Source organism: Lethenteron reissneri, chromosome 46 (assembly GCF_015708825.2).
Source record: "Lethenteron reissneri isolate LAM-NWPU_2019-01 chromosome 46, ASM1570882v1, whole genome shotgun sequence".
NCBI classification, from domain to species: domain Eukaryota; kingdom Metazoa; phylum Chordata; class Hyperoartia; order Petromyzontiformes; family Petromyzontidae; genus Lethenteron; species Lethenteron reissneri.
The window spans coordinates 4232950-4259944 of record NC_083824.1 but is presented as its reverse complement, the minus strand read 5'-3'; the positions used below and the strand labels follow the sequence as shown (position 1 = coordinate 4259944).

General features: G+C 49.9%; 1 protein-coding gene across 1 annotated transcript; it reads left to right on the top strand.

The window, feature by feature from the left end:
- The first annotated feature begins 1142 nt into the window (after positions 1-1142).
- Positions 1143-26843, top strand: LOC133354048 (uncharacterized). The gene is made up of 12 exons (XM_061570595.1): positions 1143-1269; positions 2141-2276; positions 4611-4779; positions 6636-6885; positions 10302-10370; positions 12767-12843; positions 15255-15460; positions 16055-16155; positions 17828-18504; positions 19425-19655; positions 20881-21016; positions 26690-26843. Exons 1-12 carry the CDS (start codon positions 1157-1159, stop codon positions 26841-26843), a joined length of 2319 nt encoding a protein of 772 aa, XP_061426579.1. The 5' UTR covers positions 1143-1156.
- Positions 26844-26995: the final 152 nt, after the last annotated feature.

Here is a 26995-nt window from a genome sequence, read left to right as displayed (position 1 = left end):
TTATTTTGCTCCATTATTTTCTTTGTCACGCTACAAAATGTTTCAGAATCGATTCTGAACGTTCCGCTAAACATTGATTGACATCACTTGCTGTGCACATCATTGTATATGTTCAACTTAGTCGTTACATCGTGGTAACATAATCATTTATTTGTATTTATTTACGAGCGTCACGCCATTACGTCTCGAAGTGCAAGCAAATGTAGTCTAACGAGTGAACCCACAGATCGATAAACATAACGAACAATTACTGTACGACAAGGCCGTAGCCATGGATTGGGGGGGACCAAATCTTATAGGGGGTCTAGGGGTCTCCCCCCCCCCCACAGGAAAAAAAATCTAAATATGAAAACGAATTTCCTGCCTAAAATATTAAAAGTTTCTTTAACACATGGGATGGACTTAGATTTTTTTTTTACAATAATGTTTAATAGAGTATTGTATTACATTGCTCTGTTTTTTCTTTTTTACTTTTTCTTGTTTCATTGTATGTAATGGCAGAGATTAGGGATTAATAAAGTACAACCATAACCACAATCATAGAAACAGAAATCTATTTTATAGCAATATATTGGGGGGGGGGGGACATTTTGAGCATCTTTCAATATGACGAAATAAACATTCAGAATCTGTCTCTTTCTTCGTACAATTAAAAACAATAGGCATTGTTCGTGGCTAAGAGTAAATCTGGAGTCTTTTGTTGAATCGACGACGCAAGCTCATTGGTGCAGCGCAACGGTCAGCCACACCAGCTCACACCGTCACGTCCCACAACATTTGGATCACATTTAAAATGTTTTATTTTAAACTGAATGATGCTGGTGCAACAACCATTGGCAGTCAATATCTCATGAATTAACAAGAGTTCTGTGCAAAAAAATTAGGGCTGGATATTAAGGCCATTCAACGGACAAGTCCAGACGATATGAATGTTAATCATTTACTGAGCAAAATTACGCATCCGGCCGAAATATTACACAGTCCACAAAGCAACTCTTATCCACCTAATAAAATTACTCGGCCGTGTTACGGCTGCCTATAAAAGCCAAGGACACCCGTAACATACTGGCCGTCGAGTTTACGACTGACCCAGACGACTGCTTTGTGGAAGGGCAGAGAGGCTGGCTTATGGTCTTGTGAGACCCGAAGCCATTCGATGTCAAGCCCCGGCTGCGACCAGACGGGAACGTGGCACAGTCCTCGTGGGCATCGTCCGCCACTCGCAGCTCCTCCTCGAGACATGAGCCGCCCAGCGAGTCACGATGGCCGGTGCGTAATGCGCAGGCACACGAACAATCCGCTCCTCCGTGAGTCGCTCTCTCTCTCTGTGCCCCGGAGATTCTCGCCCTGCAGAGGTGAGAAGATGGCTGTGCCAAGGCCGTAATTGCAATTTCTATTGGGGGGGTGTGCCGTGCGTGACAAGCCATATGGGGGGGGGGTGTGTCCCCCCCCCCCAATATTCAAATATGCTCAAAATGTCCCCCCAAATCTATTGCTATAAAAAATTGCTATGCTATGTAAATAAAAACAACAATTTGCTAAACCTTGGCCACAATATCTGGACTTGTCTTTATATAAATCAATGCATAGATTTCTGTTAATTTTTGAATCTTTTAGGCAAGAAATGTAGATATTTTTTCTGGGTTGGGACCCCCAGACACCCTGGAAGATTTGGTCCCCCCCCAATGTTGACTCCATGGCTACGGCCTTGGGCTGTGCCATCCGTGGCTGTTGAGCGCGCAGGCCGTGCAACTGCACCAGGGGCCACGCGGGCAGATAGGGGCCCAGGCACTGGGCTACAGAGATAAAGGGGCAGGTGGGGGGGGGGTGTTAGATCGGGGTCCCAGGGTTAAGTCTCGCACCAGGGTTCGTGTCAACCACGCTACACCACAGGCTGTGAGCTTGGAGTTGTTTGCTGTTAATTGCCGCGACCTGACCAACGTATCACTTTGAAATGTGTGACTGTCACAGTGACCGTCCTTTGATGCGGGCGCGCGAAGAACGCACCATACCCACGTTTTTTTGCGTAAACCATTCATTGTATCAGCGGGCAAGGTAAATACCGCGCCGCTCGACGGCACAGCTGGGTGTTGCCGTGCGTGACTCTCCGTGCCGTGCGAACGATCCCGTGGGCGAGCAGGAACAAGGGGCGGCCGGGGCTCCTGGCGGTGGCGCTTGCGGTGCGGGACGCGTCTAGGGGTCGCGTCGCCCCCTCGTCCGCACCGCCCTCGAACGCCGCGGCTCTGAGAGGCACGGGGAGGCCTCACCGTGCCGAGGTTGGTTCGCGACATCGCTAAACGCACAACCGTCGGGCGCCGGCAAAGACGTCGCGGGAACGATCACAATGACATCTCGCGCGCAGGACGCGTTGTTTTTTTTTATCACGGTTGGATGGATCACTGTTTCATTGCTTTCATGGCTTTATTTTGGTGATTTCGAAAAGTGTATTGGTTTAGCCATTTTAACACGTAGGCTTTCGCGACCAATGTTATTCATAATCAACGTTTTTGGGTTTAGATCGCGTTATTTATAAATGTGTCGTAACCCTCCACCACCCGACACGGCCAATCAGTAAAAAAGGTGTCACGTTGACAAAAGACAAATAGTTCACTGCTTTAGCCCACCGGTGTGTTGAAGCCACAACATTTACAATTTGAGTACGACGTTTCGCTGGTAATTGAATCCAGCATCATCGGGCAATTCGCCAGAATGGTGAGGCTCTGCTGTGTCTTCCGTTCTGCTCTATATAAGAACGGGAGACACAGCAGAGCCTCACCATTCTGGCGAATTGCCCGATGATGCTGGATTCAATTACCAGCGAAACGTCGTACTCAAATTGTAAATGTTGTGGCTTCAACACACCGGTGGGCTAAAGCAGTGAACTATTTGTCTTTTGTCAACGTGACACCTTTTTTACTGATTGGCCGTGTCGGGTGGTGGAGGGTTACGACACATTTATAAATAACGCGATCTAAATCCAAAAACGTTGATTATGGTTTAGCCATGTTTGTTTGTTGTAGTACAGAGTTAGACTGATGGCCTTAATATAAGTTGTCTTGTGGTTGTTGTTGTTGTTGTTTGACTTGCATCCCACTGGGATTTTTGCACACAGCGTTGGTGTAACGGTGTTTTTTTCTGCAATATTTTGCTGTCTTTTCTTGGATTTATGTTTGCACTTAGTCACATAGTCATTTTAAGATGTTTTATGTTCATGTTTTTGTTGTTTGTTTGTTGCGGTTGCACCCGATTCAAGAGCCGAATGGCTCACAGGGCTATACCTAATAAATGAACTTGAAACTTGAACTTGAGATTAGTTGGCCACGGAATGTTTCCAGAGGATGGCTTCATTCGGTGAGTTCATGTTGGTTCACCACCTGTGTGGACGCCCTTGCCGACTCATAGAACTCTATCCGAAGAGGCTCGTGGATGTACGCAGAGACTCGTAGATCTCCACGCGAATGTTGGGGGTTTTCAGTACGGTCCACTACTGCCAGCTCGGTGTTTCTGCACTCGTGGGGGGCCGCCACCGTGGGGGGCTCTGCCCTTGCCACGTGCGGATCTTCTTTGCGTGTTGTGGTTGTTGTTTTCTTGTTTTCAAGGCAGTGGTGGTGTAAGGGGCCGTCCATAAATGACGTCACGCGATTTTGGACAATTTTTGACCCCCCCCCCCCTTGTCACACGGCGTCACAAAAAGTCGGACCCCCCCCCCTCAAATATGACGTCACAAAGCTCTACCCCCACCCCCCCCCCCAAATCGTATTTCCATTTTGAAAATAAAACATGCTTCAAATCGCTTTAAACTATTGTTATTGTAGTGCGTATTTAATGTGACACTGCACTCTGATGTTGTATGAGTGTTGTTATAACAATTAGTGTTGTAATGACAATTATATATTTATTTAAAGTTGCGAATTTTGAGGTGACGTCACATTTCTCAACCGCCCCCCCCTCGTCACACATCGTCCCAAATGTCTGACCCCCCCCCCCCTAGGTGCATGACGTCATTTATGGACTGCTCTTACTTGATACAGCTATCGTGCTGTGATGGTTCCACCTGAAGACGGAAGCTTGTGTTGCCTCCGAAACATCGTGATTTTAATTGTATTTTAATTTGACTTTTATTAATTTTAAGTTTTTACGTTTAACACGTAGGCTTTCGCGACCAATATTATTCATAATCAACGTTTTTGGGTTTAGATCGCGTTATTTATAAATGTGTCGTAACCCTCCACCACCCGACACGGCCAATCAGTAAAAAAGTGTCACGTTGTCGCCAGAATTGCCCCATGATGCTGGATGCAATTGCCGGCGAAACGTCGTACTCAAATTGTAAATGTTGTGGTTTCACGCTTCAACACACCGGTGGGCTAAAGCAGTGAACTATTTGTCTTTTGTCAACGTGACACTTTTTTACTGATTGGCCGTGTCGGGTGGTGGAGGGTTATGACACATTTATAAATAAAGCGATCTAAACCCAAAAACGTTGATTATGTTTAATTTTTTACCTACGTGACTTTACCGAAAAAAACTAAGAATATGAATCATTGCAGTCACGAAAGCTTCAAATCTAGAAGTACACTGATATTGTTGTCGTCTCCCCCGCGGGGCAGCGCGCTGCGTGGAGACCCACGCTGCACCACAAGAGGAGCCCGCTGTTAGCGCTGCACGTGCGCCGCGCGGTGCCCTGGAGGCCCTCCCGTCCGCCCACCGGCCGTCTGCACGCCGCGCGGGGCACGGCGACCCCACCGCACGGGGACGCCCGCTCGCCCCACCGGACCGGTGAGAGGCTCACCGGCCGCGGCACCGCGTCTGGCACCGCGTCTGGCACTTTAAGCCGCCACAATTGACGAACACGGCGCACGGACACCGACGCACCATGCGCTCCGCGCTCCTTTCTCCAATGTCAGCCTGAAAGGTTTCACTGCCGCACTATTATTAGTTCAAACAATTATTAGATTTTTTCCCAATTACAAGTTCGATTATCGGTGGTACGATACGAGACGAAGGAATTTAAGTCTCACAGAAAGCAGTAAATTAAATAATTTACTTTTATTTATTTTAATTTTATTTTTCACCTACGTGACCTTACCGAAAAAACTAAAGAGTATGGACCCTTGCAGTCACTATAACTTTAAATCTAGAATCAATGTTAATTAGCTTTTTTAGAGAACGATCTGTGGAATATGACAATAAAGAACTACTTCTGAGACACATTCAGTTGCCTCTTATTGACACTGATTTGTCATGGGATGTTTTTTGGAGCAGCCATTAGTAACCGACTTATAGGATGGACTTCTTACACGGGATAATTTGGTTCAATAATGGGCAGCTGAAACCCAGATTACAACTCAAGACCTCAGCGATGCTGGTTCAATGCTGCAACGCAGTTGTGGGAGCCACGGTGGCGAGATGTCAACTACCTCGCCTGGTATACAGGAGGTCGTGGGATCGATCCTGACCCCTGATGTCTGTATATTTGCAGTTTGCATGTTATCCCTGTGGTCGTGTGGATTTTTCTCCGGGTCCTCCGGTTTTTCTCTCCACATTAAGCAACATAAGTGTAGAGTATTTGACTTATATACATTTTTACGTAATAAGCCACTTCGTTGAGCTAAGATTTGTGATAGCCAGATGGCTACTGAAAATAGCTATAGAGCTCAGTGGGCCTTACCTGGTAAAATATTTTTTTAAAATAGTTTATTATGGCTTCCATATACTTCAGGTAATTTTAAATGGACTTGGTTTGTTTAAATAATGAGGCACATTGCTCAAAAACATTAACTGCATATTTTCTCTCCTGTTTTAAGATGGCATTGATGATGGTGGTGGTGGGGTTCATCAGCACTGTCATTATAAAATTAATCACTAATGTTAACACGTTTAGCTAAATATGAAACTGGTAGAAAAGTCTTCACACCTTTACATTGTAACGTTCTGACCCGCCCCCACTGAACATCTATGAAAAATTTCTTTACAGCTAATCGGATTCCTCTAATATCAATATTCAGATTATGACATTGTTAGTCTGACGAGGAAGAAAAAAATTGGATAAAAAAATCACAGGAAGACGTCTGAAATGTCCCACTGTTCAATCCCGGCACAGAAGAGACCGAGGGCGCCCTGCCGGACCTGTCCAGCAGGGCACAGGGCGTCGCGATGAAAGCCGAGTGACCGTCACGGTGTGGAGCTCCTCTCATCAGATGCCACCCGGCTATACATAGCGTGGTGGAGTGGCGGTGCAGTGTATAGGGCATTGTGCTATGCACCTCGTGTACCCGAGTTCAATCCCTGCTAACGAGAATGGGCGGTGCATTGCGCTCTGAACCCCGTGGACCTGAGTTCAACCCCTGGTAACGAGCACTGCGATATGAACCCAGTGATTCCACTCCAATCTTTGCTAGCTAGCACCTATTAATTATCATTGGCGAGAGACAATGATAATATAATAGATCCCGCGCAACAGTAGCACGGCGAAGTACGGTCAAACAGCCCGCAGCACTAACGCGGCATGGGAAGGCCTTCGACCAGCAGTGGATTGACCTCGAGTCGAAAAATTCGAAAAATTCTGATTCTTATTACGACTGTAAAGACTACGCAAGCTCTGCCTTGGCTGTGGGTGTCGCACGCCGTGACAGACCACATGCAGCGAAGGGGACGCGGTCACAGCGGCGGTGGCGGCCACGGCGGTAGCGACGGCACGGCGTGGGACGGCGCGGTGGCCTGGAGCCCCGAGGAGGAGGCCGGCGAGGAGGTGGAGCGGGAGCTGCTGGAGCTGCTGGTGCCCCAGCTGGAGCCGTACAGCCGCCAGCGCCTGCGCTGCCTCGCGTGGGCCCTGCAGCGGCACGCGGAGGCCCGCGACGGCGTCCTCACCAGCGACGCGCTCACGTCAGCCTCGCCGCTGCCCCGTGGCACGCACGGTCCACTACACAGAGCTCACTACACAGAGCTCACTACCTACACAGGGCTCACTATACATAGAGATCACTTCACAGGGCTCGCTATACATAGAGATCACTACACATAGAGATCACCACACAGGGCTCACTACACAGGGCTCGCTACACATAGAGATCACCACACAGGGCTCACAACACAGGGCTCACACTATAGATATAGATCACTACACAGGGCTTACTACACACCAAGCTCACTAAACACATGCATGCACCGCGCTTTTGCCGGTCCACTGTTTGATGAGCGCCTCTGGGAGTGATTGGGGCACAACGCTCAGGGCGGGTGGGCAAAGGCAGGGAGCATAGACGTTGGGAGCATAGAAGTACAGTACAATAATGGATATCGCTCACTGCCACCTTCTTTTCATAAACATAGCCCCGCAGCGGTCCACAACACGCACGGTGGCCACCCATAGGCCCGCAACACGCACAGTAGCCACCCATAGGCCCGCAACACGCACGGTGGCCACCCATAGGCCCGCAACACGCACGGTGGCCACCCATAGGCCCGCAACACGCACGGTGGCCACCCATAGGCCCACAACACGCACGGTGGCCACCCATAGGCCCACAACATGCACGGTGGCCACCCATAGGCCCACAACATGCACGGTGGCCACCCATAGGCCCACAACACGCACGGTGGCCACCCATAGGCCCACAACACGCACGGTGGCCACCCATAGGCCCACAACATGCACGGTGGCCACCCATAGGCCCGCAACACGCACGGTGGCCACCCATAGGCCCGCAACACGCACGGTGGCCACCCATAGGCCCGCAACACGCACGGTGGCCACCCATAGGCCCACAACACGCACGGTGGCCACCCATAGGCCCACAACACGCACGGTGGCCACCCATAGGCTCACAACACGCACGGTGGCCACCCATAGGCCCACAACACGCACGGTGGCCACCCATAGGCCCACAACACGCACGGTGGCCACCCATAGGCCCACAACATGCACGGTGGCCACCCATAGGCCCGCAACACGCACGGTGGCCACCCATAGGCCCGCAACACGCACGGTGGCCACCCATAGGCCCACAACACGCACGGTGGCCACCCATAGGCCCACAACACGCACGGTGGCCACCCGTAGGCCCACAACACGCACGGTGGCCACCCATAGGCCCACAACATGCACGGTGGCCACCCATAGGCCCACAACACGCACGGTGGCCACCCATAGGCCCACAACATGCACGGTGGCCACCCATAGGCCCACAACACGCACGGTGGCCACCCATAGGCCCACAACACGCACGGTGGCCACCCGTAGGCCCACAACACGCACGGTGGCCACCCATAGGCCCACCGTGGTGGCTCGACGCCGCAGGGATCACTCCAGTGTCACTGCAAGACAAAGGGGCAAGTGCTGCGAGCAAGTAGCAGCACCGATGAAGGCCGGCACAGCACACAAGGGGGGGTGGCCAGCACCACACCCGGACGTGTTTGCTTAAACACCGCACCAGGCAATCATTTGAGGCTGAGTTTACCTAAGGGAGGCCCAGGACTGGTTCAGATAATTATCACTTGTGTTGGCCGTGAGTGATAATTGAACCCGGTGCATTGGGTTCGTAGCGCAGGGCGCGAACCGCTGCGCTACCACTCCTCACACACACACAGGGGCACGTGCGTCCACGCACATGCACTCACTTTCACACACACACACTCACTTTCACACACTCACTTTCACACACACACTCACTTTCACACACACTCACTTTCACACACACTCACTTTCACACACACACACTCACTTTCACACACTCACTTTCACACACACACACTCACTTTCACACACACACTCACTTTCACACACACACACTCACTTTCACACACTCACTTTCACACACACACTCACTTTCACACACATCACCACACACACACACTCACTTTCACACACTCACTTTCACACACACACTCACTTTCACACACACTCACTTTCACACACACTCACTTTCACACACACACACACTCACTTTCACACACACACACTCACTTTCACACACTCATTTCACACACACACTCACTTTCACACACACTCACTTTCACACACACACACTCACTTTCACACACACACTCACTCACACACACTTTCACACACGCACTCACTTTCACACAGACGCACTCATTTCCACACACACACGCACTCACTTTCATACACACACACTCACTTTCACACACACACTCACTTTCACACACTCACTTTCACACACACACTCACTTTCACACACACACTCACTTTCACCACACTCACTTTCACACACACACACTCACTTTCACACACTCACTTTCACACACACACTCACTTTCACACACACACACTCACTTTCACACACACTCACTTTCACACACGCACTCACTTTCACACAGACGCACTCATTTCCACACACACACACACACTCACTTTCATACACACACACTCACTTTCACACACACACACTCACTTTAACACACACAGCCACTTTCACACACACTCACTTTCACACACACTCACTTTCACACACACACTCACTTTCACACACACACACACTCACTTTCACACACACACTCACTTTCACACACGCACTCACTTTCATACACACACACACTCACTTTCACACACAGACACTCACTTTCACACACACGCACTCACTTTCACACACACGTACTCACTTTCACACACACGTATTCACTTTCACACACAGACACTCACTTTCACACACACGCACTCACTTTCACACACACGTACTCACTTTCACACACAAGCACTCACTTTCACACACACTCACTTTCACAGACACACACTCACTTTCACACACATACACACGACCTCGGGGAGAGAAACTCCGCAGACTCCAAATATACAGCAGCAGCAGGCGTCAGGGTCGCGATCGAACCCACGACCTCCTGTGTACCGGGCGAGGTAGTTAACATCTCGCCAACCGCATCAGAAAATCCTCACAGAGATCACTAGTAGCAAAAGTAGCTACAAATGCTACGGGCGCCGCGCTTTCAAGGGCCCCGCGCTAAATGCTTTCAAGCTATCAATTCCGGTTCAGTGATTCTGCACTTGCTCAATTACTATAGTACTATACCGCCTTCAACTTTTATGAACGACTGGGTGTTTAAGGTTAGCGAGTTGTATTATCTGGCTGTATAGCAAATTAAAAAATACAATTACTTTACTATGCAAGTTAAACATTGTGTTTTAATATTTGTGTTTTTAATTTATTTAGGCCCCCATTATAACATACGCTACAGGCCCCGGAACTAGCTTAACCCGGCACTGGCACGGTGGTGTTCCATCTCCCGTCTCGTGTCCCCCCCCCCCACCTCCTCCTACAACCACCCCCCAGGTCGTGTCTGCAGGAGTGCCAGCTCGCTCTGTCCGAGCGAGCGGTGCGCATGCTGGCCGAGAGATTCAGGTAACGAGCTCGGAGGAGAAGGGTGTCCCCTGCTTCGCCATCCGCGATCCTCCCTCCCTCCCCCGATGCATCGCGACACGCCGGCTGCCAACATCGCAGGGGCAATCCACTTGTAAAGGTTGCCCATTGACTCCGAAATGACGCCTCCTCGTGCAGTCTCCGTCTTCTCAACGGGTGATTGAATCTAGGCCGTAGCCATGGAGTCAACATTGGGGGGGACCAAATCTTCCAGGGGGTCTGGGGGTCCCCTACCCAGAAAAAAAAAAATCTAAATTTGAAAACGAATTTCCTGCCTAAAATATAAAAAAGTCACTAACACATGGGATGGACTTTTTATTATTATTTTTAACAATAATGTCTAATAGTGTATTGCATTACATTGCTGTTTTTACTTTTGTACCATTTCTTGTTTCTTTTATGTAATGGTAGAGATTAGGGATTAATAAAGTACAACCATAACCACAATCATATAAACAGAAATATGTGCATTGATTTATACGAAGACAAGTCCAGATATTGTGGCCAAGGTTTAACAAATTGTTGTTTTTATTTACATAGCATAGCAATTATTTTTTATAACAATATATTGAGGGGGGGACATTTTGAGCATATTTGAATATTGGGGGGGGGGGGGAAGTGTCCGTCCCCCCCCCCCCCAATTTATATTATAATTACGGCCTTGGATTGAATTACCCGATTGTGAAAGCAATTTGCTCCGTGCAAGAGTCAGCGAGCGAGCTAGGAGGAGGAGCGGCTGTTAAAAAATGAAATCACTTTTTAATTCACTGCAGCCGGATTTGAAAGACGACGGTGTTTGGCTCCGTCATTAAGGGGTCGTACATAAATGACGTCACGCACCTAGGGGGGGGGGGTCAGACATTTGTGACGATGTGTGACGAGGGGGGGGGGTTTGAGAAATGTGACGTGACATCAAAATGTGCAACTTTAAATAAATATAGACAACACGTTCTACTTAATTAAATAGACTTTTTAATAAATGTTTCCTCCTACAACATCAGAGTGCAGCGCCACATTAAATACGCACTACAATGACAATAGTTTAAAGCGATTTGGAGCATGTTTTTGGGGGGGGGGGCAGAGCTTTGTGACGTCATATTTGAGGGGGGGGTCTGACTTTGTGACGCCGTGTGACGATGGGGGGGAGGGGGGGGTAAAAAAAAATCGTACAAAATCGCGTGACGTCATTTATGGACGGCCCCTAATTCCTTATTATTGTCGTGGGCTCTCTATAAATGGACCACCTCGTGTGTTATGACGTCGCACGGTGTATACAGCATTAGTGTCCGTGTGTAACACATGTACATGTATAACACACACATGTGTAGTACACAGGTACGCGTGTGTAACTGCTGGATGAGGAACTTCTCATCGCCTTGCGAGTCGTGGGGGGGGCAGGGGGGGGTGACCATACTTCACCACGCGGGGCGGTGCGAGTTTGGTGAAAGCGTGGAGCGTGTGAGTGATGTGCAACAATGGGTTTCCCTGCACTCCCCTCTGCTGTGCACAACGTATCAACACACACGTGTGTGTGGGAGCTAGGCCTTGGCAAGGTAAGGTAATTGACCCTTGACATGCCAAGGGGTAAGGTAAAGGGTACAGGGTAAAGGTAGCGCGAAGTGTTACCCGGTAAATACGGTGCCTTGTTGACCGCTAAAAGCTCCGTGGCGCAGTCCGTGGCCTCCGTTTAATAAGTAATATTGTGGTAAGGTAAAAGGTGGGGTAAACATAGACTCGTTTTTACCTTTTAACTTTTACCTTACCTTGCCGAGGCCTAGTGGGAGCAGGGCCCGTCCATAGGTGTGACAAGTCACACTGCGGGCTCCCCCTGCCACCCACAACGCCTTCAAACTAAACCGGCAGTATTAATTACACCCGGCAGCGTGCAACGTGGAAACGCGGGGCCCTTTAAAGTGCGGGGCCCGGGGCGGTCGCTCCTAATCGCCGCCGCCGCATGCAGAGCCTGTAGCATATGTTATAAAGGGGCCCTGAATAAAAATAATATTAAAACACAAATTTTATTGTTTCATTTGCTATACAGCCAGATAATACGACAAATCGCTATGCTTAAACGCCCAGTCGTTCATAAAAGCTGAAGGCGGTATAGTACTATAGTAATAGAGCAAGTGCAAAATCACCGAACCGGAATTGATAGCTTGAAAGCATTTAGCTACATATCTAGCTACTACATATGTAGCTACTTATGTAGCAAATACAGATGTAGCTACTACTTATGTAGCAAATACACGTGTAGCTACTACACGTGCAGCTACTTGTGCTGCGGGGATAACCCGGCACTGCAGAGGACGTTCTCTGTGTGTCGGGCGTTCGTGGTGGTGGTGCGAGATTTGACGTTGGGTCCACGTCGCCCTCTCCAGGTGTCGCGATCCTCACGCCCACGGGATGTCATCACGGCCGCTCGGGGCCTTCCTGCAGCAAGCCCAGCTGAGGACCGGTAACCATGCCCCCCCCCCCCCCCCATAACATTAACACCAGATACCCATTTGAGGCTGAGTCGACCTAGGGGAGGCCCAGCATTGGTTCAGATAATTGTCACTGGTGTTGGCCGTGAGTTGGGAATTGAACTCGGGTCACCGTGTCCCTAGCGCAGTGCGCTAACCGCACTGGGAGAGTGGGGCCTCCATGGTGGTGGAGGGTTTAACGACACATGTATATATTTACGCGATCTAACCCAACACAAATACATTATTATGATGCCTTGACATCCTGTTGGGGGCAAATGCTGTTAGCGAGCATTTATGAAGGCTGGCACGGCACACGGGGGGGGGGGGGGGGGTGAGTGACCAGCACCACACCCGACCACCTTTGTATCCCAAGTGGCGATGTTTACACACCGCACCAGGTACTCATTTTAGGCTGAATAAACCTAGGGGAGGCCCAGGACCGGTTCAGATAATCGTCAATGGTATTGGCGATGAGCAGGAATTTAACGTGGGTGGCCGGGCTCGTAGCGGAGTACACGCTAACCGCTACATTACCACTCGAAACACTCACACGCAAGCACGCACACACGCACTTGCACGCACGCACACCCATCATGCATGACATCTTCTCCCACCCCAGCTGGACAGCACTGCCATGCGGACGTCCCACTTGGCCAGGCATCACTCCCCGGCCAAATGGCTTCCTCTCCCAGCCACATGTCCCTCCCAGCCAGATGAACCCCTAGGGTGCACGCCACCCTGACCACCATATGTTGGATGCCACCAACACCATAATCGAGACTTTATTTTATTCACACGATCGCCAAGATTCCCAATATGAATGGCATCATCTCGTCTGTTTTCTTGAATATAAAGAAAATGTGCTTTTTAATAGTATTATAATTTCATGTTATATAGCGTCATTAATGCTAATTGCATCCCGCAACGCTGTAAATTAATGATATATGAAGGCCAAATTCTATATATAGCGACCACCAAGCAAATGAACACCCTCATAAAATCAAAAATTAATCCACAAATAAAGAAATCGCACGAAAGAGAAATCGGCACAAACAACAAAAAGTGATCACAACAGAGAAATTCTCCCATTAAGTCACATCTCAGACCGCAACGCCGACTTCTGACACATTCCAAGTTGCTATGAATCTGCTCAACGGACGGATGATTGTTTTTTCCTCACCCACAGTCCGTAGTAAATTATGATACTTTAGAATTGAGTTTTTTTTTATTTTAATCAAAGTACGATGCCCGGTAGATGCCCAGTGGTCGAGACTAACAATGGAGTAGCAGCCAAAGGCAGAAACACCCAATAGTAATACATCCACAACGGAGATGGATCAATGAAGTGAGCTTGTGTGCAGGTGCCACGTGGTTTGTTCTATTGCAGAGGCCTTCATCTAGCAGTAGATTGATGCAGGCTGATGATGATGATCATGTGTATTGGTTAATTGTACAAGTTATAATGACTTAGTACATGTTGCACTTGCGGAATTCTTGTCGCGTGAGGGTATCAGTAGGGGGCAACGTTGCCACGTGCTTTTATCCGTGAAAGTGATTTAGGGGTAATTTAAAAATTTGTCAAAATGGAGTGAACGTATCTCTACCAACCAACGCACTCACCTGGATGTTATCATTTAACACGTGCTACTCAAAAATGGTAAATGTTGTGGTTTCACGCTTCAACACACCGGTGGGCTAAAGCAGTGAACTATTTGTCTTTTGTCAACGTGACACTTTTTTACTGATTGGCCGTGTCGGGTGGTGGAGGGTTACGACACATTTATAAATAACGCGATCTAAACCCCAAAAAACCCGTTGATTTTAAATAATATATATTTTAACAACGCAAGAGGGTAACCTAGGGGAGAGGCCTTCACCCAGCGGTGGATAATGACAACGACGTGCCCTCCCCCCCACCCAGGTTCAAGTTCAAGTTCATTTATTAGGTATAGCCCTGTGAGCCATTCGGCTCTTGAATCAGGTGCAACCGCAACAAACAAAAAACATGAACAAAAAACATCTGAAAGTGAATATGTGACTAAGTGCAAATAGAAATCCAAGAAAAGACAGCAAAACATTGCAGAAAAAAATCACCGTACACCAACGCTGTGTGCAAAAATCCCAGTGGGATGCAAGTCAAACAACCAACAACAACCACAAGACAACTTAGATTAAGGCCATCAGTCTAACGCTGTACTACAACAAACCAATATACTTTTCGAAATCACCAAAATAAAGCCATGAAAGCAATGAAACAGCGATCATAGGAACTGTGACGGAATTTTCACAATAAACGGCATAAACAACATGTACTACCAAAACCCTGCAGCCATAGCTGGCTGCATGAGTCACTCCACAACAGCAGGAGCATCAATCGGAGTATTATAATTTTTCAATGTAGGTCGTGACAGCGTGCGCGCCGCGCTGCGAGCGAGGGCCCAGCGGGCGCCGGGGTGCCACGACGCTCGGGACGCCGCCGACAGGGCCCTGCTGGCCTCGCTGGGCGCCGCGCTGCTCCGCCACTCGCCGCCGCACTTCCAGCCGGAGGAGCTGCGCGAGATCCTCGAGGAGCGGGCCAGAGGGCGCCACATCATCGCCCACAGAGAGGTGCGGGCGCCGCGCTTCGGACGCTTTCACCGCCACGGAAGGGGTTTTCGGAGGGAGGCGTGAAAGGGTCAAGGAGCAGACCGTGCCGGTTGCCGTCGCGCGCCGCTGCTGGTGGAAGGGCCTCCGGCTTAGGGAGCCCGTCTCCAGAGGGTGTTTTTTTGGCCGAGCTACGTCTTGAAACTTTGTTTTGTTGTGATATCGCTCGGTGGACGGAGGCTGGGGAAATTTAAGAAAACTTGCCCATTTCAACCGGCACGTTGAGAGACTGAACTGGAAAACCTCCAGTGCGCTAACCAAAACCACCACGAGGTCCTTTCAGATCTGGGGGCCCGTGGCAAACTGCCCCAAGTACCCCCTCCCATCCTGCGGCCTTGGCTTCATCACGGACATAATGGGCATGGTCAAGCATGGCTAAGACCACGAATAAAAACCAGCATTCAATGAATTACGAGTAAAGTTGGCGTATTCCAGCACCACGAACGTAGACTTTGCTCGCCAACGTACACAGCGATGCCGTGCACATGTACACAAAGCGTGCCGCCTATTTATATCCGGTGAGCAGGTGCGACGCGTTGTTGTCCCCCCGCCGCGCAGATGACCACTTCGTGCCGGGAGGCTCGCCTGCCCGTGCACGGCCCCCTCCTGGGCCGCCTGATGGCGCGGTGCAGCCAGCAGGAACGCGGCGCCGGGATCCGGTAAAAGCAATCGCGGTGGGGGGTGGGGGGGGGCGAACGAACGCTGCGCGCCGTTGACGGCCGCCGCCACCGTGCCCGCACGGCGGTGGCGGGCAGGAGGAGATAACCCAACCCAGCCCGCCGCTGTCGTTCTCACGAATAAACCGCCAGTTCCTTGGAGGGAGCAGGGGGGGGGGGGGCCTTAATGCCGCTCACGAAAACTCGCCATTCGAGATGTTCATCGACGAAGTTGCTTCGGTCGACGGTGGCTGTGAGCGGGACAGAAATGAGCCAAGCGGGAGGGAGGGTGGTCGCGATGACCGCGCGCACGTAGAGACCACGCGGCGCGACGCACTGTGGACGAGACACGAATTTAACGAGTCTTGAGTGAGGACGCAGACTCAAGAGTGTTCAGTCGCGTTCCTGGAGGCCGCGGTGCAACTGAGCAGGACCAACATTGGCAATTGGCCACATGTGTGCATGCAATGTTTATCGAGTTCAACAATTTGCTGATAATATTTAATACCTTTGGGCAGGGGAAATTGCGCACCCCTCACACCAAGATGTCACCACGGTGGGTGATTGACTCATTTCAATTGACTCGACCGAGACCAACAATGGTGACTTGGTAACAACCAAGGGTGGGCCAACGGGGCAGGCAGCAGCAGGCAGCAGCGGGCAGCGCAGAACAAATTCCACCGTTGTACCGTACCTCTGTGCTCCCCGTCTTCAGCCCGCACTGACCTGCGTGGTGAAGTATGGTCAGATAACCGTCTCGCAACCCGCACGGCATACGGAGGCACTCATCTGGCAGTGGATTGACAAAGAGCTGTGCACGTACACGTGTGCAAGAAGCCAGCGGTGGCAGAGCGATGGTAAAATGGTCGGGGCACTGCGCCATAAACTCGGCCACACGGGTGAGATTGGCGGCCTCGGCTACATCTCTGGTGAGTGGTATCGGCCGTTCTAGCCGGGTCGCCGTTGAAAAAGAGCTCCTGAGCTCAAAGGGCCTGACCATTATTAATTTTATAGATATAGAAACAGTCTTGGGCCCTTCCTTCACACGACACTGTCCAGTGTGCTCTCCGCATTCGTATTCTTCTTGTTGATGTAGATGCAGAGCGAGATCGACAATTGCGCATCAGGACCGGCGGAGTAGTGTAATCGCTGTGATGTCCAGTATGGTGAAGTATGGCTCAACAACCGCCCAGTACGAACAGCGGCGTGTTGGAAGGCCTCAGTTCAGCAGTGAATTGACAAGGATCCCCCAGGCAGATTTACTGTCACTCTTGGCTTTGTGCGGTTGATTTTTTGTTGTTCTGTGCTTTTACACTATGGCCAATGTAGTCCATTAACTCCTCCGTCACTTTAACAAGACTTCTAGATTTGAAGTTTTCATGACTGCAAGGATCCATACTCTTTGGTTCTTTCGGTAAAGTCATGTAGGTGAAAAATAATAATAATTAAAAAAAATAAAAAAAATGAAAATAACGAAATTTAGTTATTTTAAAACAAAAATAATACTAAAAATAATAAAATGAAAATAACTAAATTTATTTATTTTCATTTTATTATTATTTTTCATCTACGTGACTTTACCAAGACTTTTCATCAAAGTAAAACAACAGCGCTGAAACATCACGATGTTATTGAGGATCTGCAATATAACCGTCCTGGTGCTTTCTCAATGCAGCTGGCCCGACTTCCTGGAGTTTCTCTCCGAAGCTCTGCAGAGCGACGCCACCGAGGTCCCGGCTGAGACGGCACCGCCAGGCTCCGCTCTTCTGCCGGCGCCGATAAACACCACGACGCCAGCACCGGGCTCCAGCGCAACGCCGGCTCCAAGCTCCGACGCGTCCAGCTCCGCCACGACACCGGCGCCAGCGGCGACATTGTCCGACGAGCGGAGCGCGATGCCACCGCCCAAAGCTCGCTCCGGTGCGATGGCACGGCAAGCGGGGCCGCCTCGTCTCGACCGTCAACCGATGCCGACAGACGCAGCGTCTGACGAGCGAGGAGCCACCGTCCGTTCGAGGCATCAAATCAGCACGAGGGCGAGCGTGAAAGCGTCCACCGAGGAGAGATGTGCGGTCGCGACGGCGCCGGGGCGTGCCGCCCGCACCGCGGACACTCTCGCCGGGCACGTGCAGCCGAGCGTCGGCGATGACGGCGGCAGCGGCAGCAGGAACGTCGTCGCGGGCACGTGGCCCGGCACGGAGCGGCAGATGGAGCAGCTGCAGGCACCGGCGAGGGTCCCAGAGGTCACGGCGCAGAGCGGGGCAGACGTGACCTTTGAACCCATGCCGCTAGGGTCGAAGGTCACCGTCTCTGATGTCGGATCGGCATCTGAGCAGCAAGCTGTGCCTCCAAGTAAGAGCGCAGCAGCAACACATTTTGAAGGGATTTTCAAGTTAGGACACTCTGATGTGGTTGCATTGCAAGTTGTTGAAAACTCGTGATGTAATTATTAATCAAGCACAGTAGAAAATCGACTGGCCGCAACTATTTTATTCTAATAATAGATTGTATTTTGTTCATCAACCTTAATCACAATCTTAGTTTGTTTTATCTTCAGCAGCAACTACAAATGTAACACCTGGTTGATAGCGCTAATATTTTACGATCCATATTTAACAAGGACAACCCCTTGAGATTTACATCACCTTTCCAAGGGGTTCTGACATACTCTCACTTAGCTCAGGTCTAATTTAGCCGCGTGGTACTGGTAGTACCCTCCTGGTTACACCAGCCCACATAGGATTATTTTGTCCGTCCGTCGTGCATCCAAAAATGGGAGGGGTGGGGCTGGGTGGAGAGGGAAGGGTGGGGAGGAGCTGGGTGGGGAGGGAGGGGCTGGGTGGGGAGGGTGGGGAGTGGCTGGGTGGGGAGGGTGGGGCTGGGTGGGGAGGGGCTGGTCACCCCGTGGTGCCTTTATAAAACTCAACGTTTAACCTACTCACGCCGGCTCGGGCATATTTGCGGAATACACCACGCCGCCGTTGACCCTGGCCATTGACCGAGCAACCCAACGTTACTACCAGCTCCCTCCGCAGGAATGTGTTTTAAGGGAGTTAACGGGGTTATAGTACTGAGCCGGCACCACTCATTCAGCAGTGGATCAACAAAGGAGTATAACGACACACATATTTACGCGCTCTAACCCCACAAAAACCTTTTATTATGGATATCGGTTGCGAAAGCCTCCGTGTTGAACTGAAGGAGAGAAAAGATAAAAAAAAAACTAACGAAAATAAAACATCGACTTTTCCTTTGCTCCACCGCTACCACAGGCAGCAGTAAAACCAGACTGCCACCGTCTCGTCAAGGTGAGCTGCAGCCGCCCAAGGCTCCCACGAAGACGACGAGAGGTTTCTTCAGCGCACTGAGGGCGGCGCTGTCGGGCGCGTCCAAGGAGCTGATGGACGCCCCGGGCGGGGGGTCCTCGCGGGGACTCGACCCGAATGGCCCCCACGCAGCTGCCCCTCTCCCGAGCCGCCCCCTCGGCGCCAAAGATGAAACCCGTAAAAATGTTTTTTGTCCTTTATGGTTTTTATTCTTTCATCCCTCTACCGGTGACTCACGTCGGCGCAAGGCTGACGAAGTCTCCGGTTCGCGCTCAGTTGGGATTGCGGTGCATATTTCATGATTGTTATTGATATCACGGCCTCACTTTGATGCACACTCTGCCCTCCCGACTCCCGTTTGCATTTGCACACTTTACAAATGCAGAGACAGTTTTTTTCAATACCATATGCAAGAGTTTTCTATTTTTGCAATGGCTTGGATAGCCCATAATCGGAGAGTGGGTTAATCACGGTGGCTGCTGATGAGAAGTTTTTCCTTAAAAGAGTGATATCTTGGCACGTTGCTGCTCAGAAACAGTCGCACAAAGGCATTTTTTTTCCACTGCAGAAGCCAAGTCGTGCCATTTTCACACGCAATAAATGAGCCGATACGCATCTATGTGGCACGGTGACGCTGTGCCCTCACAGCGTACTGACTCGCGTCACGCGCAACGAAGGCCCGCCATCCCTGGCCCTGCTTGGCCCCGAGCCAGATTCAGACGCCTTGCGAGGTCAACGTTTCACGGTTTTGTTCTGGCTTGGCACGGTGAATGGTCAGTGGAGAAACCACCCATGCCGTGATGGTCCTATGCTGGCATGGCTTTTGTGCCAGTGGAAACAGAGGAAAATTAGTGTTACGTAACACATCTGACTTCTCAGTAAAATTGGACAGCAAAGGCTAAAAACGCACTCAAATAAACATTTTTTTCAATTGTATAATAAATATCCAAAGTTTTTGTTTAAGATTCAGGAGTTGTATGCCTTCTCTAATCCTATTAAGATGACAGTTTGGCCCAAGAATGCATCACCGAGTTTATTATGCTCATGATGTTTCCATGGACCTCGCCACAACAGGTCGACTAGGAATGCAGTATGCCAACAACTCTTCATAACTATGCGATTTCATACAGCCGCGTGTTATTTTGTAACAAACAAGGATTTGTCCGTTACTCAAGAGCTCCTTTTCGGTAACTATTCATGCCTATTTAAACACAGTTCATCAAGAAACTTAAAAAAAAATGTAATTCTCACAAGGCCTCAGTATAAAGTGCAGTCTCAAACTCCATTAATCCATTCTGTCTCTCTTCTGACCTATTTATGCGCCATCAAAAAAAGCCATGGCCCGAAACGTCGTCTATTATCCATCGGACATTAACGCTGAGCGTCTGCGCTTGCTTTCCAGTGGACTTCTCGCGCACAGAGAGCGTCGCGGTGACGGTGAACGGCAAGGCGCTCACGTGCCGCGTGGACGAGCGGCACAGGAGGGTCGCGGCTTTCCCCGGGGATCCGCCGGCATCCGCCCCGGTGCTCGAGTGGGTGTACGTGTCGCACGGCGCGGGCACGGCAACCGTGACGTTACCAAACGGTCACGTGCCGTCCGGCTGGGTGGCTCCGTGGATCTTGGTTGAGGTTTTATTTTGCCAAAGGGTCAATGCTCATTGGGACCTGGTTACACCATAGAAACCTGATTGAAAGCTTTCGTGACTGCAGGGATTCATCTTCTTGGTTCTTTCGGTAAAGTCACGTAGAATGTAAATAATAAAATAATAAGAATATAATAATAATAATAAAACATAAAATAATTCTCACGACGTTTCGGCCAAAACGTCGTGAGAATTATTTTATTATGTTTATTTTTTATTGTTTTATTATTTTATTATTTCCATTCTACGTGACTTTACCGAAAGAACCAAGAAGATAGAAACCTGGTTACACCATAGAAAACTGGCTACTCAATAGAAACCTGGTTACTACAGATAATGTGAACGCTATCCAAAAACGACTGTGCAGACTCAGGGTTCCGGATGGCAAGGCCGTGCATCAACTTGGTGCGACGGGAGGCAGCCGACCCACAATAGGAAGGGCATGAGCTTGGTGACGACTCGGCCAATCGTAACCCCCAGGGCTGGTGAAATAATAATAATAGTAAATAATAAGTGTCGCTTTGTAGAGACATGGGCCTCTCGCCAAATCGCTAGGATATTTTTCTGGATCTAAAAACAGCCTGAGCCGAGACCGTGCTTGCATGGGTGACCACCACGCACGGGCCGGTTGCTATCGGCTGACGCGGGGCGACGCGGCGAGATGTTAACAACCTCACCTGGTATACAGGGGGTAGTGGGTTCGATCCTGACCCCGACGCCTGTATATTTCGAGCTTGCATGTTCTCCCCGTGGTCGCGTGGATTTTTCTCCGGGTCCTCCGGTTTTTCCTTCCACATTTAGAATCAGCATCACGGTGTTTAGAGCTTTTGGTTGCTATACACTTCCACGTGATAAGCCACTTCGTTGAGCTATTCTTTGCGGCCAGGTCGCTTCTGAAATGAGCTACAGAGCTCAGTGGGCCTTACCTGGTAAAATAAAAAATTGTTTGTTTTTACTTACGCGGTGGGCAGGAGAGAGCAGTTCAACAAGACCCAGAGCTCTTGCGTCCTGCTGCCACACTTTCACGCTTAACGCCTTCACCGACCCGTAGTGAGCAGGCGTGGTGAAGTGCACTCCATCAACCCGATGGTCCACTCGGCACAGGGCATGTGCTCATCCAGCAGTGGACTGATAAAAAATTAACCCGTAAAAACAAAGTTTTTCACTATAAATCCTTTATATGCGTGGCAGCTAGAGTCCTCTCGTCCTCTGGCTTGAAATGGCTGCCACCTATGGGTCAGATGATTGTCTGCCAGCATTAAGCAATTGGTAATTAAAGATAAAAAATTCCTAGAAAGTGTAAAGTTATAGAAAAAAATTTTCACGAAAATAAATTGTCACGCACAACGAGTCTGTGTGCAAAATGTCAGCTCGATTGGATCACGGGAAGTGGGTTAAAAAACGACCGAAATATTTGCACGGTCCTAAGCAAGCAAGCAAGTGAACTTAATATAAAGGATTTTTTAAAAAAGGGCCGTACGCGTACGCACGTGCGATTATGGATTAAATGACCGCGAGTCGTAGGACTGTGGAATTTATGGCGCTGGATTAGGGCTAATGGAGGTGAAAGTGGCACACACGGGTCCAGCGCTCGTTTGATCACTGGGGCCGCTGTGGCTTCTGACTCACGTTTAATGCAAGCGCAGACGAGCATCTAATGGGAGTCACAACATGGACCGAGGGGAAGTGGTGGTGAACCCAACGGCCTTCGGTGCGGTTCCCGGACACGGCTAACATCAGTGGCAAGTGATATCTGTACTGGTATTGGGCCGACCCCCCTTCCACCAACACATGTCGATCGGTGTGGTGAAGTATGGTCAAACAACCCCCTATTGACTGGCAAAGCAAGCACGGAATGACTTCGCTCAGCAGTGTGTTGGCAAAAGGCTGCAATCTTGCACACGTACAGGCGCGTTGGTCACTCCACTGCTGGATGACGGCCTTGCCACGCCGCGCAGTCTGCGAGGGTGTTTGGACCATACTTTACCGGTCAGTGCTGGTTCGAGGAGGGGAGGGGGGTGATTGGCAGGAGTACAGAACAACGATCGATTATGCTACACTGTTTTACGAAGGTTATTTTTTCGTTGTTAAAATCAGCACGCATTTTAAAAGGCTGAGTTGGCGTGCGGCCGCTAGAATGAAAGCCTCCACACACACACACTTCACCACCGTCATCGTCACAATTAACAAACGCCGCTTTGTAGTAACTGAATATAAAATATAACGAGCTCGAGTTTCCACGCGGCGGGTCACGACCCGGGAGGGGGGGGGGGGTCACAAAGGGGCCCAGAGGGTGGCGAGGAAGGAGCCTCGAATTACAGCGCGAAGGAGAACGTCTAATTAGAAACAGTGCCGGTGGGCTCGCGGCGGCGCGCACTCGCACTTGACAATGGCTTTGAGTGGATGTCGCGATTCCAGAGCGCGAGAGGGAAATTCCCGCAATGAGATGAACATTCAGAACATATATGCAGGGACGGGTCTCTTGGAGTTTCTCTTGCTTGATACAGCAATCGTGCTGTGACGGTTCCACCTGAAGACGGAAGCTTGTGTTGCCTCCGAAACGTCGTGATTTTTATTTTATTTTTATTTTACTTTTATTAATTTTAAGTAAAATTTTTTACCTACGTGACTTTACCGAAAAAACCTAAGAATGTGAATCCTTGCAGTCACGAAAGCTTCAAATCTAGAATGAACATTCGGAGCCAAGGCACCTTCCCTTCGCTCGCGCCGCGGACTAAAAAAATCGCCTGTTCGTTCTCGCGAAATCCCACCACCGCCCGCGCCGAAGATCAAATCGCGCCAAAGAGCAAATCGTGCAGAATGCGTGCACTGTCGCCGGCATGGCAGAGAGCGAAGCTACTTCGAGGCTGCGCGGCGCTGGGATGGGCGACCGCCGTGCACCACGCAGCGTCGCCGGAGGCTGTCGCGCCGCGTTGTTGTTGTTGTTGCAGGGCGCGGTTCAGCAGAATCTGTTGTTGTAATGTACCTCGAGACTCCCGAAAACAGGTTTTTTTTGGTAAGATTGCGTAAATATGAATGTGTTGTTAAACCCGCCACCACCCGACACAGCCAATTAGTAAGGTTTGTCGCGCAGGGTGTTTCAAAAAGATGGACCCGATTTGAAATCGCTATATCTCTGCAACCACGAACCGCCCATGAATTAAACTCTTACTACTTGAAAGGGCGGGGCATAGAGAGGGCGGGGCATAGAGAGGGCGGGGCATCGAGTTTCAAATGATTACCGCTGGATGCCTCTCCCAGCGGACAAACAGCCCCTAGCCTCAGTCATTCGCAAGATGGCGACCCCACAACACAAGGGGCGTTTTGCGTTCTGCAGTTCAGCAAGACTGAATCCGTAATTGCGGTGCAGCGTGCGTTTCAACGGCGTTTTGGCATTGATCCGCCAATGTCAAAGAGCATTCGTCGTTGGTACCGACAATTTGAGGAAACAGGCTGTTTATGTAAGGGCAAGAGCACAGGGCGACCACCAGAGGTGGGACAAAGTCATTGTTATGCAAGTCCAAGTCGAGTCTGAAGTCATCAAATTCATGACTCGAGTCCAAGTCACATGACTCGAGTCCACACCTCAGAGGTGGGACAAAGTCATTGTTATGCAAGTCCAAGTCGAGTCTGAAGTCATCAAATTCATGACTCGAGTCTGACTCGAGTCCAAGTCACATGACTCGAGTCCACACCTCTGGCGACCACGCACCTCAGAGGAAAACGTGAGAAGAATTCAAGAGAGTTTTCTGCGTAGCCTTGTGATGCGGTGTTACAGAACATGGAGGACGACAGCTTCTTATCGCTAGATTTGAAGCTTTCGTGACTGCAAGGATTCATACTCTTAGTTTAAAATTAATAAAAATAAAACAATAATAATAATACAATTATTGTTTTATTTTTATTAATTTTTATTTCATTTTTTACCTACGTGATTTTTAGCGATGAAGCAACGTTTTATCTAAGCGGTAAAGTTAACCGTCACAATGTGCGCATATGGGGATTAGAGAATCCACACGAAACTGTAGAGCATGAGAGTAATTCCCCGAAAGTGAACGTGTTTTGTGCCGTTTCTCAAAGCAAGGTTTATGGCCCTTTCTTTTTCGAGGGAAACACAATTACGGGGCAAGCGTATCTCGAAATGCTGCAGAAATGGCTCTTTCCACAACTTGATGAAGATTCCAATGACTTCATTTTTCAACAAGATGGAGCCACCGCCACATTGGCACCTGCAGGTTCGACTTTTTATAAACGACACACTGCCTCAACACTGGATAGGTCACACGGGACCCCAAGACTTGGCGCTACACTCTTGGCCCCCAAGATCCACAGACATCACACCCTGCGACTTTTTCTTGTGGGGATACGTCAAAGGCCGTGTTTTTGTGCCACCATTAGCGACAATTTTGGATGACCTCAAAAACAGAATCACGGCAGCGGTGACTTCAGTGGAAGAAGACACTTTGAGAGGCGTTTGGGACGAATTCAACTATCGTCTCGATGTTGTCCGTACAGCAGGTGGAGGGCACATAGAGCATTTATAAAATGGTTAATAAAACTTGATATCTCATTAAACCGTTTGTAACTTTTTGTGTAATTATAACGTTGCCATCGTGATATATACTGAATTGAAATTGGGTCCATCTTTTAAAACACCCCGTATAAACGACACATTTATATTTACATGATCTAACCTCAAAAAACCTCTATTTATGGATGATATTGGTCGCGAAAGCCTACTACGTGTTAAACTGTCTATGCCCTCCGCTTTTAGCCACCCGCACCGATCAGCGTCGTTAAAGTTTGCACACGAATATCATTATATTTGAATCCATCAGCCCGTTGGCTTTCTAAATGGGTATTATCAAAGCAGCATTCAAGCAAGCAAACTCTGGAGTGGTTTCAACCTTCTGTGTCTCTCAACGGCAGTCAGGCGTGTGAATGAAATGTTGGTGGATTTGCCAGACATCACTGGAACCCCGTTCCGCACGAACAGCAACACAGTACGCAATCTCCCCCACGCTGCGTCGTGGGGCAGGCCCTCATCCAGCAGTGGATCGACGAAAGGGCCGCCCGTGTACGTCCCCCTCGTAACGCTCGCGGTTGCCGGTTCCCGACGCCAAACAGTCGCCCACCGCTCTGGCCTAGCGCCGCAGTCAGGCTTTTATGGCTTTATTTTGGTGATTTTTGAAAAGTTTTTCGGTTTGGCCATGTTTGTTTGTTGTAGTACAGAGTTAGACTGATGGCCTTAATCTAAGTTGTCTTGTAGTTGTTGTTGTTGTTTGACTTGCATCCCACTGGGATTTTTGCACACAGCGTTGGTGTACGGTGCTTTTTCTGCAATATTTTGCTGTCTTCTTGGATTTTCTGTTTGCACATAGTCGCTTTAAGATGTTTTCTTGTTCATGTTTTTTTTGTTTGTTGCGGTTGCACCCGATTCAAGAGCCGAATGGCTCACAGGGCTACACCTAATACATGAAACTTGAAACTCTCGCGGCGACGTGCGCGGCGGGGAGGCCCTCATCCAGCGGTGGCTGCACGTGACGCACGCGCGGCCTCTGCCCACAGATACGGCCACAGCGGCCGTGACTGCCAGGGAGGCCTGGTGCTCACGGGAGACGCCGAGCTCGTGTACCCCGTGGGGCTGCTCGTCGTCGTCCTCAACCCCGAGCGGCGCACGCAGAGCATCTACAGCGAGCACACGGCGCACATCACCAGGTGACTCGCACAGCGGCACGCTGGCACGGGTGGGGCGGCGCGGGGGGCAGTCTGGAGGAGGGGTCAACGTGGGGGTGGCTCCAGTCTAGAGGGGTCAAGGTGGGGATGGCTCAGTCTATAGGAGGGGTCAAGGTGGGGGTGGCTCCAGTCTAGAGG